This window comes from Entelurus aequoreus, linkage group LG20 (assembly GCF_033978785.1).
Source record: "Entelurus aequoreus isolate RoL-2023_Sb linkage group LG20, RoL_Eaeq_v1.1, whole genome shotgun sequence".
In the NCBI taxonomy this organism is placed as follows: Eukaryota; Metazoa; Chordata; class Actinopteri; order Syngnathiformes; family Syngnathidae; genus Entelurus; species Entelurus aequoreus.
This window is the reverse complement of record NC_084750.1, coordinates 34,175,647-34,189,877: the sequence shown is the minus strand read 5'-3', so window position 1 is coordinate 34,189,877 and position 14,231 is coordinate 34,175,647. Positions and strand designations below refer to the sequence as shown.

At 33.6% G+C, this 14,231-nt stretch overlaps 1 protein-coding gene across 2 annotated transcripts in view; it reads left to right on the top strand.

Annotated features, from left to right (window-relative positions):
* Positions 1–774: 774 nt before the first annotated feature.
* The window catches only part of med30 (mediator complex subunit 30), a 148,052-nt gene continuing 134,595 nt past the window's right edge, over positions 775–14,231 (top strand). For both annotated transcript variants that reach the window (XM_062029981.1, XM_062029982.1), the window contains exons 1-3: positions 775–836; positions 4,352–4,623; positions 13,471–13,629. In XM_062029981.1, coding sequence (XP_061885965.1) covers positions 4,447–4,623; positions 13,471–13,629 — 336 coding nt within the window. In that variant the 5' untranslated portion in view covers positions 775–836; positions 4,352–4,446. The remainder of the gene's footprint in view (positions 837–4,351; positions 4,624–13,470; positions 13,630–14,231) is intronic.

The window sequence follows — 14,231 nt, the reverse complement described above, 5'->3', positions numbered from 1 at the left end:
ATATATTGATGCAATATTGACAGTCATAATACAAATATTCCTTTTCGATACAACTGAGACAACGTGAGAATACAAAGTCATGAAATATTGTTTGCCCTCTCGTATCCAGGACTTATTCTGAGTTTGTAAGTAATGTAAATATGAAATTATTCATATTTTCTAAATTACATCAAAGTGGGCATGTATTGCAGCAATATGTTGACTTGTGGCGTTGTAATTGGAATTTGTAAAAGTAATCATTTATCCTGCAGTCGCTATGAGTAGTGTCATTTTTTAAATAAGTGGAGACAATACCCAAAAGATGAGCTAGATAAAAGGAAAACTGAAATATGAACTAGTAATATGCGTCATAATCTCCTTTTATATGGAATTTTTTTATTTTTACAAACATTTTTTAAAATAAAAGCTGTTTCAGCACATGAGAAAACACGCATGAAATGAAAAGCATTTGAATATATTTTTTAATTGAAATATGTATTGTTACTTCCACAATCTACCACACCATGGCGCTGTCGCACCAGGGAACTTGGGCACACTAAGACGCTGTGCTTTACCGTAATGCCAAATGTAATCCACTTTGGAAAGCAACATTCATAGACATTTATTGAGTGAAGACTTAATAAAATCCTAATTTACATGCATTAAAATCACAACAAGTGAACTAAAAACGTCCTAATTTCCCAAACTCAACTCCCCGCGAGGTATTAAATTGTGTTGCGCTTCTACTAGGAGAGTTATAGCTTCAACCGTACTTCTCGCGATACTTCACACCGTTATCCTCCTCGCAGCAGAGAAGTTGACATGAAATCAAAAGAGACACATTTATCTCCACACAGGTAACAAACATTGTTGTCAAACGTCTTATCACCACACAGGTCGATACAAATGTGTTGTTTAACAATTAGGAACACTCACAGTCGTCTTAAGGTTTATTTGCCGACGTCTTTCGGGTGTACTCAGCTATGATAACAAGCACTCCACTTTTGACATATGGAAATATTAGTACTGTTACTACTTCATCATGTTTATGCTATTTAGTTGTGTCTTAAACATGGCGTCTTGACGCTTTGGTGCGACTGAAATACATTTCAACACTAAACTTGTTTGCTTTAACGTTACTAAAGTCCTCAACAATCGACAAAACAATACAACAATTAATAAATATGTCATATTTTCCTTCGTTGATCATGAGTAATAAGTTATTGATTAGTCTATATCCTTTATTATGAATGATGTGTTTCCATCATATTTATATTTTTCATAAATAGATATATTCTTTTTTTTTTACTTACTACATTTGCATTGTATTTTTTAAAGTCATATTTATACCTCTTATAAGTACCTTTTTCAACACCTTTCCCTTTTCATTGCTACACATTCTTAAATATATATATATATATATATATATATATATATATATATATATATATATATATATATATATATATATATATATATATATATATATATATATATATATATATATTTATTTTTAAAAGTTTAATTGATTTGTCTTGTCCAGCTCTTTTCAGACAAATCATATTGTTGACGTAGATGCCTGTACAAATGTACTTTACAAAAGAGAAGTGTGGGATACTTCTCTTGTTGCCTTATTTGTATTTGACTTTATTAAATGGATTTGTATTATAATATTATAATAATAATTCTTGAATATATTAAGCACTAATAAATTAAGCACTGATACAGGGATGTCGAAAGTGGGGAATGGGGGCAATTTTGCTCATTTTTTAACAGCCTGCTGCACATTCTAAAAATACTTTTATAAAAAATAAAATAAAACGTGGAATAAACAGAAAACAGGAGTAATGTAAAAAGAAATTGTTTTTAAAATAGTTTTCATATTTTTTATTACTTAGATGTATTCTTATTTTGTTTATTTATTAAATGTTCATTATATTTCTTTAATGTCATATTTGTACATTTACAAAATACATTATTTTCTTTTACAACACATTTCCCTCTTCTTTTTAATTTTTCATTACTGTAATTGCACTATCTACTGTATACTGTATATTGCTAGACATTCTTAATATACTGTCCCACAAATTATTGCTGATAAACAATAGTATTGTCAGCATTATTTTGAGACCAAAGTAAGCACTGATACAGTGTGGAATGGGGGCCCTTTTGCAATTTTTTTAACTGCCTACTGCACATTCTAAAAATACTTTTATAAAAAAAAAAAAAAAAATCATAAGTGGAATAAAGCAGCACACAGGTGTAATGTAACATCAAAAACAGTTTTTTTCATATTTATTATTTTTTATTATTATTTATTATTCTTATTGTGTTATATGTGATTAAAAAAAATCTTCATATTTTTAAGTAGATTTATTCTTATTGTATTTATTTATTAAATGTTCATTGTATTTCTTTAAAGTCATATTTGTACATTTATAAATACAGTAGTTTCTTTTTTCAACACCTTTCCCTCTTCTTTTTAATTTTTCATTACTGTAATTGCACTATCTACTGCATACTGTATATTGCTACACATTTACTGTCCCACAAATTATTGCTGATAAACAATAGTATTGTCAGCATTATTTTGAGACCAAAGTATGCGGGATGTCCAAAGTGCAGAATTGGAGCTATTTTGCTATTTTTTTAACGGCCTGCTGCACATTCTAAAAATACTTTTATAAAAAAAATAAAAATAAAAAGTGGAATAAAACAGCAAACAGGTGTAATGTAACAAGTAAAAAATGTTTAATTTTTTTTCATATTTTTTATCAGTTAGATTTATTCTTATTGTATTTATTTATTACATTTTCATTGTATTTCTTTAAAGTCATATTTGTACATTTATATATACAGTATTTTATTTTTTCAACACCTTTCCCTCTTCTTTTTAATTTTTCATTACTGTAATAACACTATCTACAAATTATTGCTGATAAACAATAGTATTGTCAGCAATATTTTGAGACCAAATTAAGCGCTGATACAGGGATGTCCAAAGTGCATAATGGGGATCATTTTGCGACCCGGAGCAAATTTTTTTTAACGGCCTGTTGCGCATTTTAAAACTACTTTTATAAAAAAAAAAAAAAAATTACAAAAAGTGGAATAAAACAGCAAACAAGTAACAATAACAATTTTTTTTAACCTTTTTTTCATATTTTTAATTAGTTAGATGTATTCTTATTGTATTTATTTATAATATTTTTATTGTATTTCTGTAAAGTCATATTTGTACATTTAAAAATACAGTATTTAATTTTTTTATTTTAAATAAACAAAAATGTTAATTAAGCATTGATACAGTGATGTCTGAAGTGCAGTATGGGGGCCATTTTGCGACTCGGAGCTAATTTTTTTTAATGGCCCCCTGCACATTCTAAAAATACTTTTCTAAAAAAAATCATTAAAAATTTTTTTTTTTCTTTTTTTTTCTTAGTAATATTTATTTTAATTTTTTTTTTTTTATTACATTTTCATTGTATTTCTTTAAAGTCATATTTATACATTTATAAATACAGTATTTTATTTTTTCAAAACCTTTCCCTCTTCTTTTTGATCTTTCATAATTCTTATAGCCATCTACTGTGAGTGCAGCTGGGATAGGCTCCAGCCACCCCCGCCACCCTGAGAGGGACAAGTGGTAGAAAATGGATGGATAGATGGATATATACGTCGCAGCACATTTATGATGTGTTCCTACACAAATGATTGCCAATAAATGATATTAGTGTCAGCATTATTTTAAGACAGAATTAAGCGGCAATGCAGGGGTGTGCGGCACGAGGGCTGTTTGCGACCTGCAGCTAATTTTTTAACGACCCGTGGCACATTCTAAAAATACTTTTATTACAAAAAAATCATAAAAAGCGGATTAAAACAGCAAACGGGTGTAATGTAATGAGAAAAAAATTACATATTAATAACTAATAAAACAAAGCAGGCATGCATTGTTTTTTCCTTTAAAAAATCTAGTTATAGTATTTAAAAAAAAAAGAATATCAAAATGGCTCTTGCATCTTTTAACTTTTCAGTGGAATATTTTTATGAATGTGTCCTTTACCTTGTATATCTCTCATCTTAACTGCCTGCTCCGTGTTGTTAATTGAGGTGTTGTAGTAAACATATATATATATATATATTTTTTTTTTAAAATTTTTATTATTTATTTTTATTTTTTATTTTTTTGTTGTTGTTTCTCCACTCGGGCTGTGTTTGTAACAGTTGGTTGGGGGGCGCATAATAAATGAAAATAACATAACATAACATAACAAATAGTGTTGAATTGTATTTATAACAATTTTAGGCTTTGACTAACCTCAATTTGTCCCACTTCTACCCCTCCAATCTTTTTTTCTCTTACTTCAAGGCACACAAGGGTGTACTGTTGTCCTCCGGTCTGATATCTGACAGGTCAATTTACGTGGATCCAGTCCCCCTCCGTCATTGCTACCCGCTGTCTCCATGACAACTCCTGCACTAGTGTCACCTTTTACGGGGCCGCCACCGCCGCCTCAGCAGCAGCAGGGCCAGGCAGCGCGTGATGTCAACACCGCCTCATTGTGTCGCATCGGCCAGGAGACGGTCCAAGACATTGTCCTCAGAACCATGGAGATCTTCCAGCTCCTCCGAAACATGCAGGTGTCTCCATCTTCTCGTATTAATATTGATTTACAAAATATAAGCTGAAGTCGTAGACGTAAAGGACCCATAGCGTCCAGATGATAAGCTCTCTTTATTAATTTCCCATGCTAACAATGTATTTTTTAAGATTTTGTAGATAACTAGCTGTACTTATTTTGATCACCTAATTGCATGTTTTTGTCGCCGTGGTCGATGATTACTTCAAAACTGATATGGTTAACATTATGAGCAAAAAAAGAAATATAAAATAATCGCCATTTCCAGACTTTCACACCATAGCATGTGTTTCTTCATGCTTTTTTAGTACTTCCTCAGTCATCTTGAGGAAAACATCAGAAGAGGACACAAAATAAAATACTACCTTATTTTTCTCTCGTTTTATACTTTGCTTATATTACCATAATAGTCAAACACACTAGATAGTAGGGCTGTGAATCTTTGGGCACCACACGATTCGATTCGATTCTTGGGGGTAACGATTCGATTCAGAATCGATTCTCGATTCAAAATCACTACTTTTTCTAATAACTTTGGGTGCCAGTTCTATGACTTACTACATTCCTCCATAAAATTGATAGACATATCTGATCAATTTCTATATTACTTAAAAGAAAACTGGTTTTGTTTAATAAAATAAATAAAAAAGATAAATACATTTTTGAATCGGTTAAGAATCGTTATAAATAAGAATTTTGTGAACTGAATTTTTTTTTACATCAAATTATGCTGACAATTTAATTGAAAATAAATTCAGTGTTTTAAAATTTAGTGTATAAATATTCAATGTAAAAAATTTCAGTGGACAAAAATTCTGTGTAAACAAATTCAGTGTATAAAAATTGAGTGTTAAAAAAATCAGGGTATACAAAATCAGTGTAAAAATAATTCTGTGTCGAAAAATTTGCTGCTTCAAAATGTAAGACTCAATTCCGGCAAATTAAGACAGAAGCAATCGAGCCTGTTTCTGAACCAGCCAATGAGGTGTCAAGTTTGAAGTCACGTGACACGAGTCTTGCAAAACAGCTTAAAAATGCAGTTAACCGGGCTACCTGGGCATAATACAAGATAATTAACATTTTTAATGCGCCCGCTGGATATTTTCAAACCATATGGTTAGAATCTGCAGTTTTGAGTGACGTACGGAGCTGTGGGAACAAACAATGTGGGGAAGAGTGGGCGGGGCTTGTTTACAGCGCAAAAAGGGCATAGCGAGTGTCAGGCCATGTCCACACGAACAACGCATATATGGGGTTGAAACGATCTCCATTCACACAAGTGTAGTTTCAAAACTGTTTATGTCTACACACAAACGCATACACCTGCTGTGAGATTTACAACATTAACTATGAACAATAAAACACTGAATATTTAGAATATATGAACATTGCTCCCCTACTGCAGACCACCTCCTTGATCGACATATTTTATAATGGAGCAACACAATGCAACAAACACAGCAATAAAGGCAAACGGATAAAAAAACATCTACTTATTCAATATGATATCAGTTTCTATGGTTACCGTAGTGTGTTGTTCATCTCTTAATGACCAAACTTTGTCTTGTGAACAGAGCTTATGTTCAAACATTTATTCCTCTCTCCATGATTGCATGCAAACATGTCTTCTTCTTTACGTTTACCTGAACATCGTTATCCAGCACCATCTGCTGGTCACATTGTGTATCACAGTCAGTTTAGCTGCACATCATGACACGTAGAAACCATGTCACTCAAAAGTGCAGATTTTAACCAGTGGAATCCTTTCTATAGTTAGAAAACATCCAGCAGGCCGCATTGTAATGTTAATTATTTTGTATTATGCCAAGGTAGGCCAGTTAACTGCTTTTTGTATGCTGTTTTGCGAGACCCGTGTCACGTGACTTCAAACTTAGCATCTCATTGGCTGGTTCTGAGACAGGATCGATTGCTTCAGTCTTAATTTACCGGAAGTGAGTCTGGCTTTTTGAAGCAGAAAATTTTTCAACACCAAATCTTTTAGTACTGAATTTTTTTACACTAATTTTTTTATAAACAGAATTTTTCAAAACAGTTTTTTTACAGTGAATTTTTACTCACTGATTTTCACAAAATTCAAATGTAAAACATTCAGTTTTAAATGAATTCAGTGTAAAAAAAGATTTTGTAATAAAGACACAAATTAACCTCAATACCTACTAGACATAACTCTAAAACATCTACAAAGAGCCAACAGAAAACGTTTGGACAAGTGATTAAGATTTTAAAGAAGAACTAATTCTACTCATACTGTTTGGTTTACTTATTTTGCAATAACTTATTGGTAATGTTTAATTGAATAAATATATTGCTTCATTTTGTCTAAATTGACGTGGTCTATGCCAGGGGTGTCAAACTGGTTTTCATTGAGGGCCACGTCACAGTTATGGTTGCCCTCAGAGGGCCGCTTGTAACAATGAGTAATATATGAATATACATGTACTGTATATATATAGTACATTAACAATATATATTTTTACTTTAGCTGCAAAATTTTTTTTTTTAAAAACTATAAAAACTAGCAGCTCAGTCACCAGAATTTTACAGTAAAAGCAGTGTTTTTTTTTTACAGCTTTTAAAAAAATTGAATAAATGGAATGGAATGGAGAAACAATACCACTGTTTTTAGCAACAGAGCTGCCAGGTTTGTTTTTTTTACAGTAAAATCTTGTTTTAAAGTTTTAGTGTCTTACTGTATATGGAAAAAAACAGTACCAAAGTTGATTTTATGGTAAAAAACTCAGTCGGCGGAAGTTAACTGTAAAATCTATCGTCAATTTTACAGTCTACAATTTGATTGATGATTTGTTTTGAAATCGTAAGTCAGGCAGATATTTAAGTACAGTATTTATCTTTATTTTAACAAAAAATATTTTGGGAATATATTATATAATATTTTAATAATATTTAATTTGAAAAGATATGCAATTGCATGCAGTACATGATTTTTAATGTCAAAACGGAAACAACATATATATTTAGTAAGAAAAGATTAAGCATTTTATTAACGCATATTATTTCCAGGCTTTCGCGGGCCACATAAAATATTGTGGCGTGCCAGATTTGGCCCCCTGGCCTTGAGTTTGACACCTGTGGTCTATGCTGTTATAGCACAGTTTTTAGAGTTGTTTGTAGTGCTGCAGCTATCGATTATTTTAGTAATTGAGTACTTTTATTGATTACTTTGTTCGATTAATCGAGTAATCGGATAACACACACTTCATAGCCTCAATGCATATTTTAGGGAAAATAGTTGAAATAAACAAATATTTTTTTGCTTGTCATTACCTTCATACTTTCATGCACATTATTAGCTTTAAAATTGCACTTTTAACATGTGTGCATTAATAAAAACTAGAAAATTCCCACGTTTGATGGGCCTGCTATCTGTGTCCTGGACCTCGTCGGAAGCCGCCGTGCTTTTGAAGATAGTGCCGATTGTCTGAATCCGAGAGTTTTAGATGTAACTGTACAAAATGAGCTACACAGCTAGCCTAAAACGTTAGCATGCTTACATAAAATTGCTAACATTTAGCATGATAAGAGTTATCATGTTTCACATGTCAATTAACACGGCTGTAAGGTGTATGGCCTCGGAAATAGAGAAAAAAAGTGTAAAATTAGATGAAAAAGTTAGCATGCTTGAGTTAGCTCGCTAGCATGCTATAATTTGCATGCTAAAAGCTAACAAGTGTCACATACCAAGTTATATGACTCCAAGGTAAACGGTAGCAAAACTAGCTCAAAAAGTTAGTACGCTAATGTTAGCATCCTAGCAAGCTAATTTTAGCATGCTAACAGTTAATTTGTGTCACATACAGTGTTGGGACTAACGCGTTACAAAGTAACGCGTTACTGTAACGCCGTTAGTTTCGGCGGTAACTAGTAATCTAACGCGTTATTTTTTATATTCAGTAACTCAGTTACCGTTACTGCATGATGCGTTACTGCGTTATTTTTTATGTAGTATCGGCTAGAAACAGAAGATCTGAGTGTGTTTTATTGCAGCGCTGCGGTGGAAAAGAAAAGGCGTGCTTTCTGTGGGTGGGGGCCGGGGGGACTCCCATACCGTAGTCGAGGGGCGCAGGGGAGACATATGTACTTCGGGGCTAACAACCTTCACTTTACCCGGAAGAAGGTCTTTACAGCTGAGGGTGAATGACGAGGCCGGCGGTTTGTTGCAACTTTGTGACTTTATTGGACGCAGCCATCCACCAAGCTAGAGCACCTGCACACACTCACTGTCGCCGCTCCCTCACTTCTCTCGCCCACTCACTCACTGACGTCATTCACCTCACACGCTGTCATATCTTAAAGGGCCACACACACACACACACACACACACACACACACACACACACACACACACACACACACACACACACACACACACACACACACACACACACACACACACACACACACACACACACACACACACACACACATACGCTACTCTCATAACAACTATCAAGACATCATGGCGAAGCCAGAAGTCGAGTTTTTTAACATGGAGACATTCTCAATACTTTTCTTTTGTCGAGCACAAAGAAAATAACATTTTAGTTAAATGTAAGTTGTGTCTTGGATCAAAGATCCTATCTACTTAAAGTTAAAGTGCCATTATGTTGCAGCTATTTAAAATAGTTTTGTCAATTTGTTCTGGCCTGAAATAAATTGGCCCTTTGAAACATATCTTTGTCTTTGTGTGTTGTATGTAGACCACATTGCTTAGCAGAGTTCAGTGATGCAAATGCATGTCAAGTTGATCAACACATTGTATTATTCTCCAGTGCAATAACAGTACTGAAATGAAGGCTAAAAGGGCATTAATGGGAGCTTTAAAAAAAGAGGGGAAAAAGAAGTAATTAAATAGTTACTTTTCACAGTAACGCATTACTTTTTGGTGTAAGTAACTGAGTTAGTAACTGAGTTACTTTTGAAATCAAGTAACTAGTAACTGTAACTAGTTACTGGTTTTCAGTAACTAACCCAACACTGGTCACATACCAAGTTCTATGACTCTAAGGTGTATGGCTGGGGAATTAGATTAAAAAAAAAAAGAGTACAATTTGCAAAAAAAAAGTTAGCACTTTAATGTTAGCATGCTAACTATTACATGCTAACAGTTTACAAGTGTCACGTACCACGTACTATGACTCTGGGGTAAACGGTAGCAAAACTAGCTCAAAAAGCTAGCATGCTAATTTTAGCATGCTAGCAAGCTAACATTCATTATTAACATTAAAATTGCACTTTTAACATGTGTGCATTAATGCAAATAAAAAAACTCTCTGTTGTTTGCCACCACACACACCGCTGCTCAGGGAAACTACCGTATTTTTCGGATTTTTTAAGTCGCAGTTTTTTTCATAGTTTGGCCAGGGGTGCGATTATACTCTGGAGCGACTTATGTGTGAAATTATTAAATCATTACCGTAAAATATCAAATAATATTAGTTATCTCATTCACGTAAGAGACTAGGCGTATATCAGCAATCGTCACACATACACACGTCAACCAATACAAATTCGGCGGGGGCGGGTCATGGCAGAAGTGCATTGTGAAAAAAAAAGATGCTACCTGCTACTTCCGTACCTATGAAAATTGATCATTTCAACATTGGCGGTAACTTATAAAAACTGAGAAGGGCTGAACAAAAATGGCACCGAAAAGGAAATCATATACTGCAGATTACAAGCTGGACGTAGTGAAATATGCAGCAGAAAACGGCAATCGAGCAGCAGAAAGAAAGTTTGGAGTAAGCGAGAAACTTGTAAGGGACTGGCGAAAAGCGGAAGCTACTCTTATTTAAATATTTAATACATTTAATAAAATAAATATTTACTCTATATTTAAATATTTATTTGAATTTTGACTAAAAAAGTTAGATGATATAATATTTGTTGCAATATTTGACACAGTTTTTTTCCCCTGTCAAACTTGAAAAAAACCCTACCGTATGTCTACGTTTTTTTGTTTTTTTTGTGTTTGTGAATGTTTATTGACAAAACATGCTTGAACCCATCTATCAATCCATTTTCTACCACTTGAACCAAATGAAATAAATTAAGTGTTTTTAGCAGCACATCATAATGAATTCATCATAGGTTGTCATGTAAACCAAACCTAACATTTCCCAACCTCCATACAATTACAATCTTAATAGTGTGTCTTTATAGTGTTAAAAATATGACCCTATAGATAGAGACTCTATCTATACACATACTTCTCCTATCTAACAGAATATTAACTAAGTAGGAGACAAACTAATCCCCTTTTACTTGGTATGGTCTGTTGATGTCAGTGATGACATCATCAAGCTTTTGCAAAACCAGGAAGTAGCTAGTGGCTCCGCCCCAAACATTTCTGAAGGTGAGCTGCTAAACACATGTATCCTGCAACAGATCAATCTAACTGAGACTCAACTAGTATTGTGTCTTACTAAGTACTGCTATAAATGTTAGCAAACCAATAACATAATGTGAATTATGACCTGTTGGGATTAATGATGAGTGCCAAACTCATCCACTTTGTCACAACTACCAATACATTTTAATCTTTAACATTTACATTATTTTAAAACAACATATTATTCATATGCATTGATAAAAAATAATGTTGTTGTTGTACTTTTGTGGAAGTCAATGGCTGGAGCTTAACTTTCCATAGCTGATGACATGTTAATATGTATAATCAAGCTACACAGTCTCTTGTGAGGATGTTTCAGAAAAAAAAAAAAATCAACAACACTTTTCCTCTTCCTTTTCGTCTTTTTTTGACGAAATGTTAAAAGGCAACTTGCTCAAAGTTACATTTAGAAACCCAAAAATACAGTGTATGTAGTAACCATTAGTGGTTTAAAAGAACATTTAAAAAGAAAAATCCGCATTTTTCACAATAACTAATAGGGGTGTGGGGAAAAAATTGATTTGAATTGCGATTCTCACATTGTGCGATTCAGAATCGATTCTCATTTGTAAAAAAATCGATTTTTTTTTTTTAATTTAATTTTTTTTTTCATTTTTTTTTTCAAATTAATCAATCCAACAAAACAGTACACAGCAATACCATAACAATGCAATCCAATTCCAAAACCAAACCCGACTCAGCAACACTCAGAACTGCAATAAACAGAGCAATTGAGAGGAGACACAAACACGACACAGAACAAACCAAAAGTAGTGAAACAAAAATGAATATTATCAACAACAGTATCAATATTAGTTACAATTTCAACATAGCAGTGATTAAAAATCCCTCATTGACATTATCATTAAACATTTATAAAAATAAAAATAAATGAACAATAGTGTCACAGTGGCTTACACTTGCATCGCATCTCATAAGCTTGACAACACAGTGTGTCCAATATTTTCTCAAAGATAAAATAAGTCATATTTTGGTTCATTTAATAGTTAAAACTAATTTACATTATTGCAATCAGTTGATAAAACATTGTCCTTTACAATTATAAAAGCTTTTTACGAAAATCTACTACTCTGCTTGCATGTCAGTAGACTGGGGTAGATCCTGCTGAAATCCTATGTATTGAATGAATAGAGAATCGTTTTGAATCTGGAAAATATGGTTTTTAAATCGAGAATCGCGTTCAATCGAAAAAAAAAAAAAGGATTTTGAATCGAATCGTGACCCCAAGAATCGATATTGAATCGAATCGTGGGACACCCAAAGATTCGCAGCCCTAATAACTAATTATATTGAAGATAATTGTTAGCTAGCATTCATGCACTTGCCCGTAGAGTGCAATCTCAGAGAAGCAACTAACAATCTACAGATATGTTGTAGAGTGCAATCCCAGAGAAGCAACAAACAATCTACAGATATGTTATGATAGAACAGGGGTGTCCAAAATTTGATTTCGGCGCCGCATTGGGCTAAAAAAATGTGGTCGATGGTTGAAAGCCGACTGCATGTAAAGTAACTAAATATATGAAAATATATACATAACGTGTGTCTACATATATTAATATAATGGATATATAATTATGATTGTAGTATGTGTAAGTCGAATCCTACCTTGTTTACTTCTGTGATAACCTCCTTAAAGTCTTGTAGTCAAGCAGCTAAAATGCGACAAACATGGATAAGTGTTGACAGAGCATTTAGCATTTCCCCATCATGTACTGTAATGCATTTAAATCGATGTAATTTTGAATTGTTTATGGTGCAGGGACCTTTTTTTTTATAATATCCACAAAGTTCAGTGAGCAGGTTATTTTATGTGTGACCATGTGTGTTGATGTTTTGTGCTGGTTGCATTTTTTTGCGCCATAACTAGGGAAGGTTGTTTGGATTGGGTCATAAAAGTTAATTTGCTCGGCTCACTTCTAAACACAATTCATGGTCATTGTCCTGAAGTACTCACATCATCCATACGATTGTGGCAAAGTTGCAGCAATTAGATTGTCAGATATTTAAAATAATTTTAAAACTCCCCACCGTCCAGATTCTTTATTAAACTCACCGCCAAATTGAAGACGCTGGCGGCCCGCACTTGGCTCGCGGGTTGTAGCTCGGACACACTTGTGATAGAATATACATTCAATGATAGCTAACGTTTAGTAGCTAAACTTTGCCAAATTGCTGCATACATCATGCATGTGTGTTATGTGGGGCGTAGTTTATGTTCTAAAAGAGTATAATAATGCTGACAATTCTCTGGAAAGTTAGCGCCCTCTAGGCAGCCGCATGAGGTTGCAAACAGACCCTTTTAATGGAGGACTACAATTCAAGAGTGCATTTTACAGTCAGCAGGGATCAATGTGGGCCTTTACTTAACACAACATTTCCTCTGGTGCCTTTCAGCTGCCTAATGGAGTCACTTACCACCCCAACACCCACCAGGACAGGCTGGGGAAACTGCAAGAGCATCTTCGCATGCTTTCCGTGCTGTTCCGCAAGCTGCGCCTCGTCTACGACAAATGCTCTGAAAACTGTGCTGGGCTGGACCCTATACTTCCTGAGGTACAAGTTAGTATTCATATGAATAATTTGCTTTATATTATTGCAAAAGTCGCAGAACTCAGGAAAAATTATCAGAACAAAAACAGAACATTCGTCAATGATACGGCTTGTTTATTTTCTTATATTCGTTAGCACTTTTTAATAAGATTGCATCTCTTCTATCAGAATCCCAAGTTCACCTTTCTTACCTACTGGAATGTATTTGCTGACTTGCAATTCGATTGAGTCATGACTTCACTTAAGGTTTTATGAGGCAAATGATTATTCTGACCCTGAGTTGAACTTTTTTTGTATTACGATTCTCAAGCCGAGGTACAGTACTTAATGAAATATGTTATGTTTTTAGAGGAGACTTTTTTGGGGGAATTTTGCCCGTCTTTATCAATCCCTGTGTAAGACAAGAACACACACCTTTCTCTTTTTGTGTGTTCTAAATAATAAAAAAACAGCAAGCAAGAGGCGGCTAACAATGCAGGTACCGTATTTTTCGGAGTATAAGTCGCTCCGGAGTATAAGACGCACCGGCGGAAAATGCATAATAAAGAAGGAAAAAAAACATATATAAGTCGCACTGGAGTATAAGTCGCATTTTTTGGGGAAAT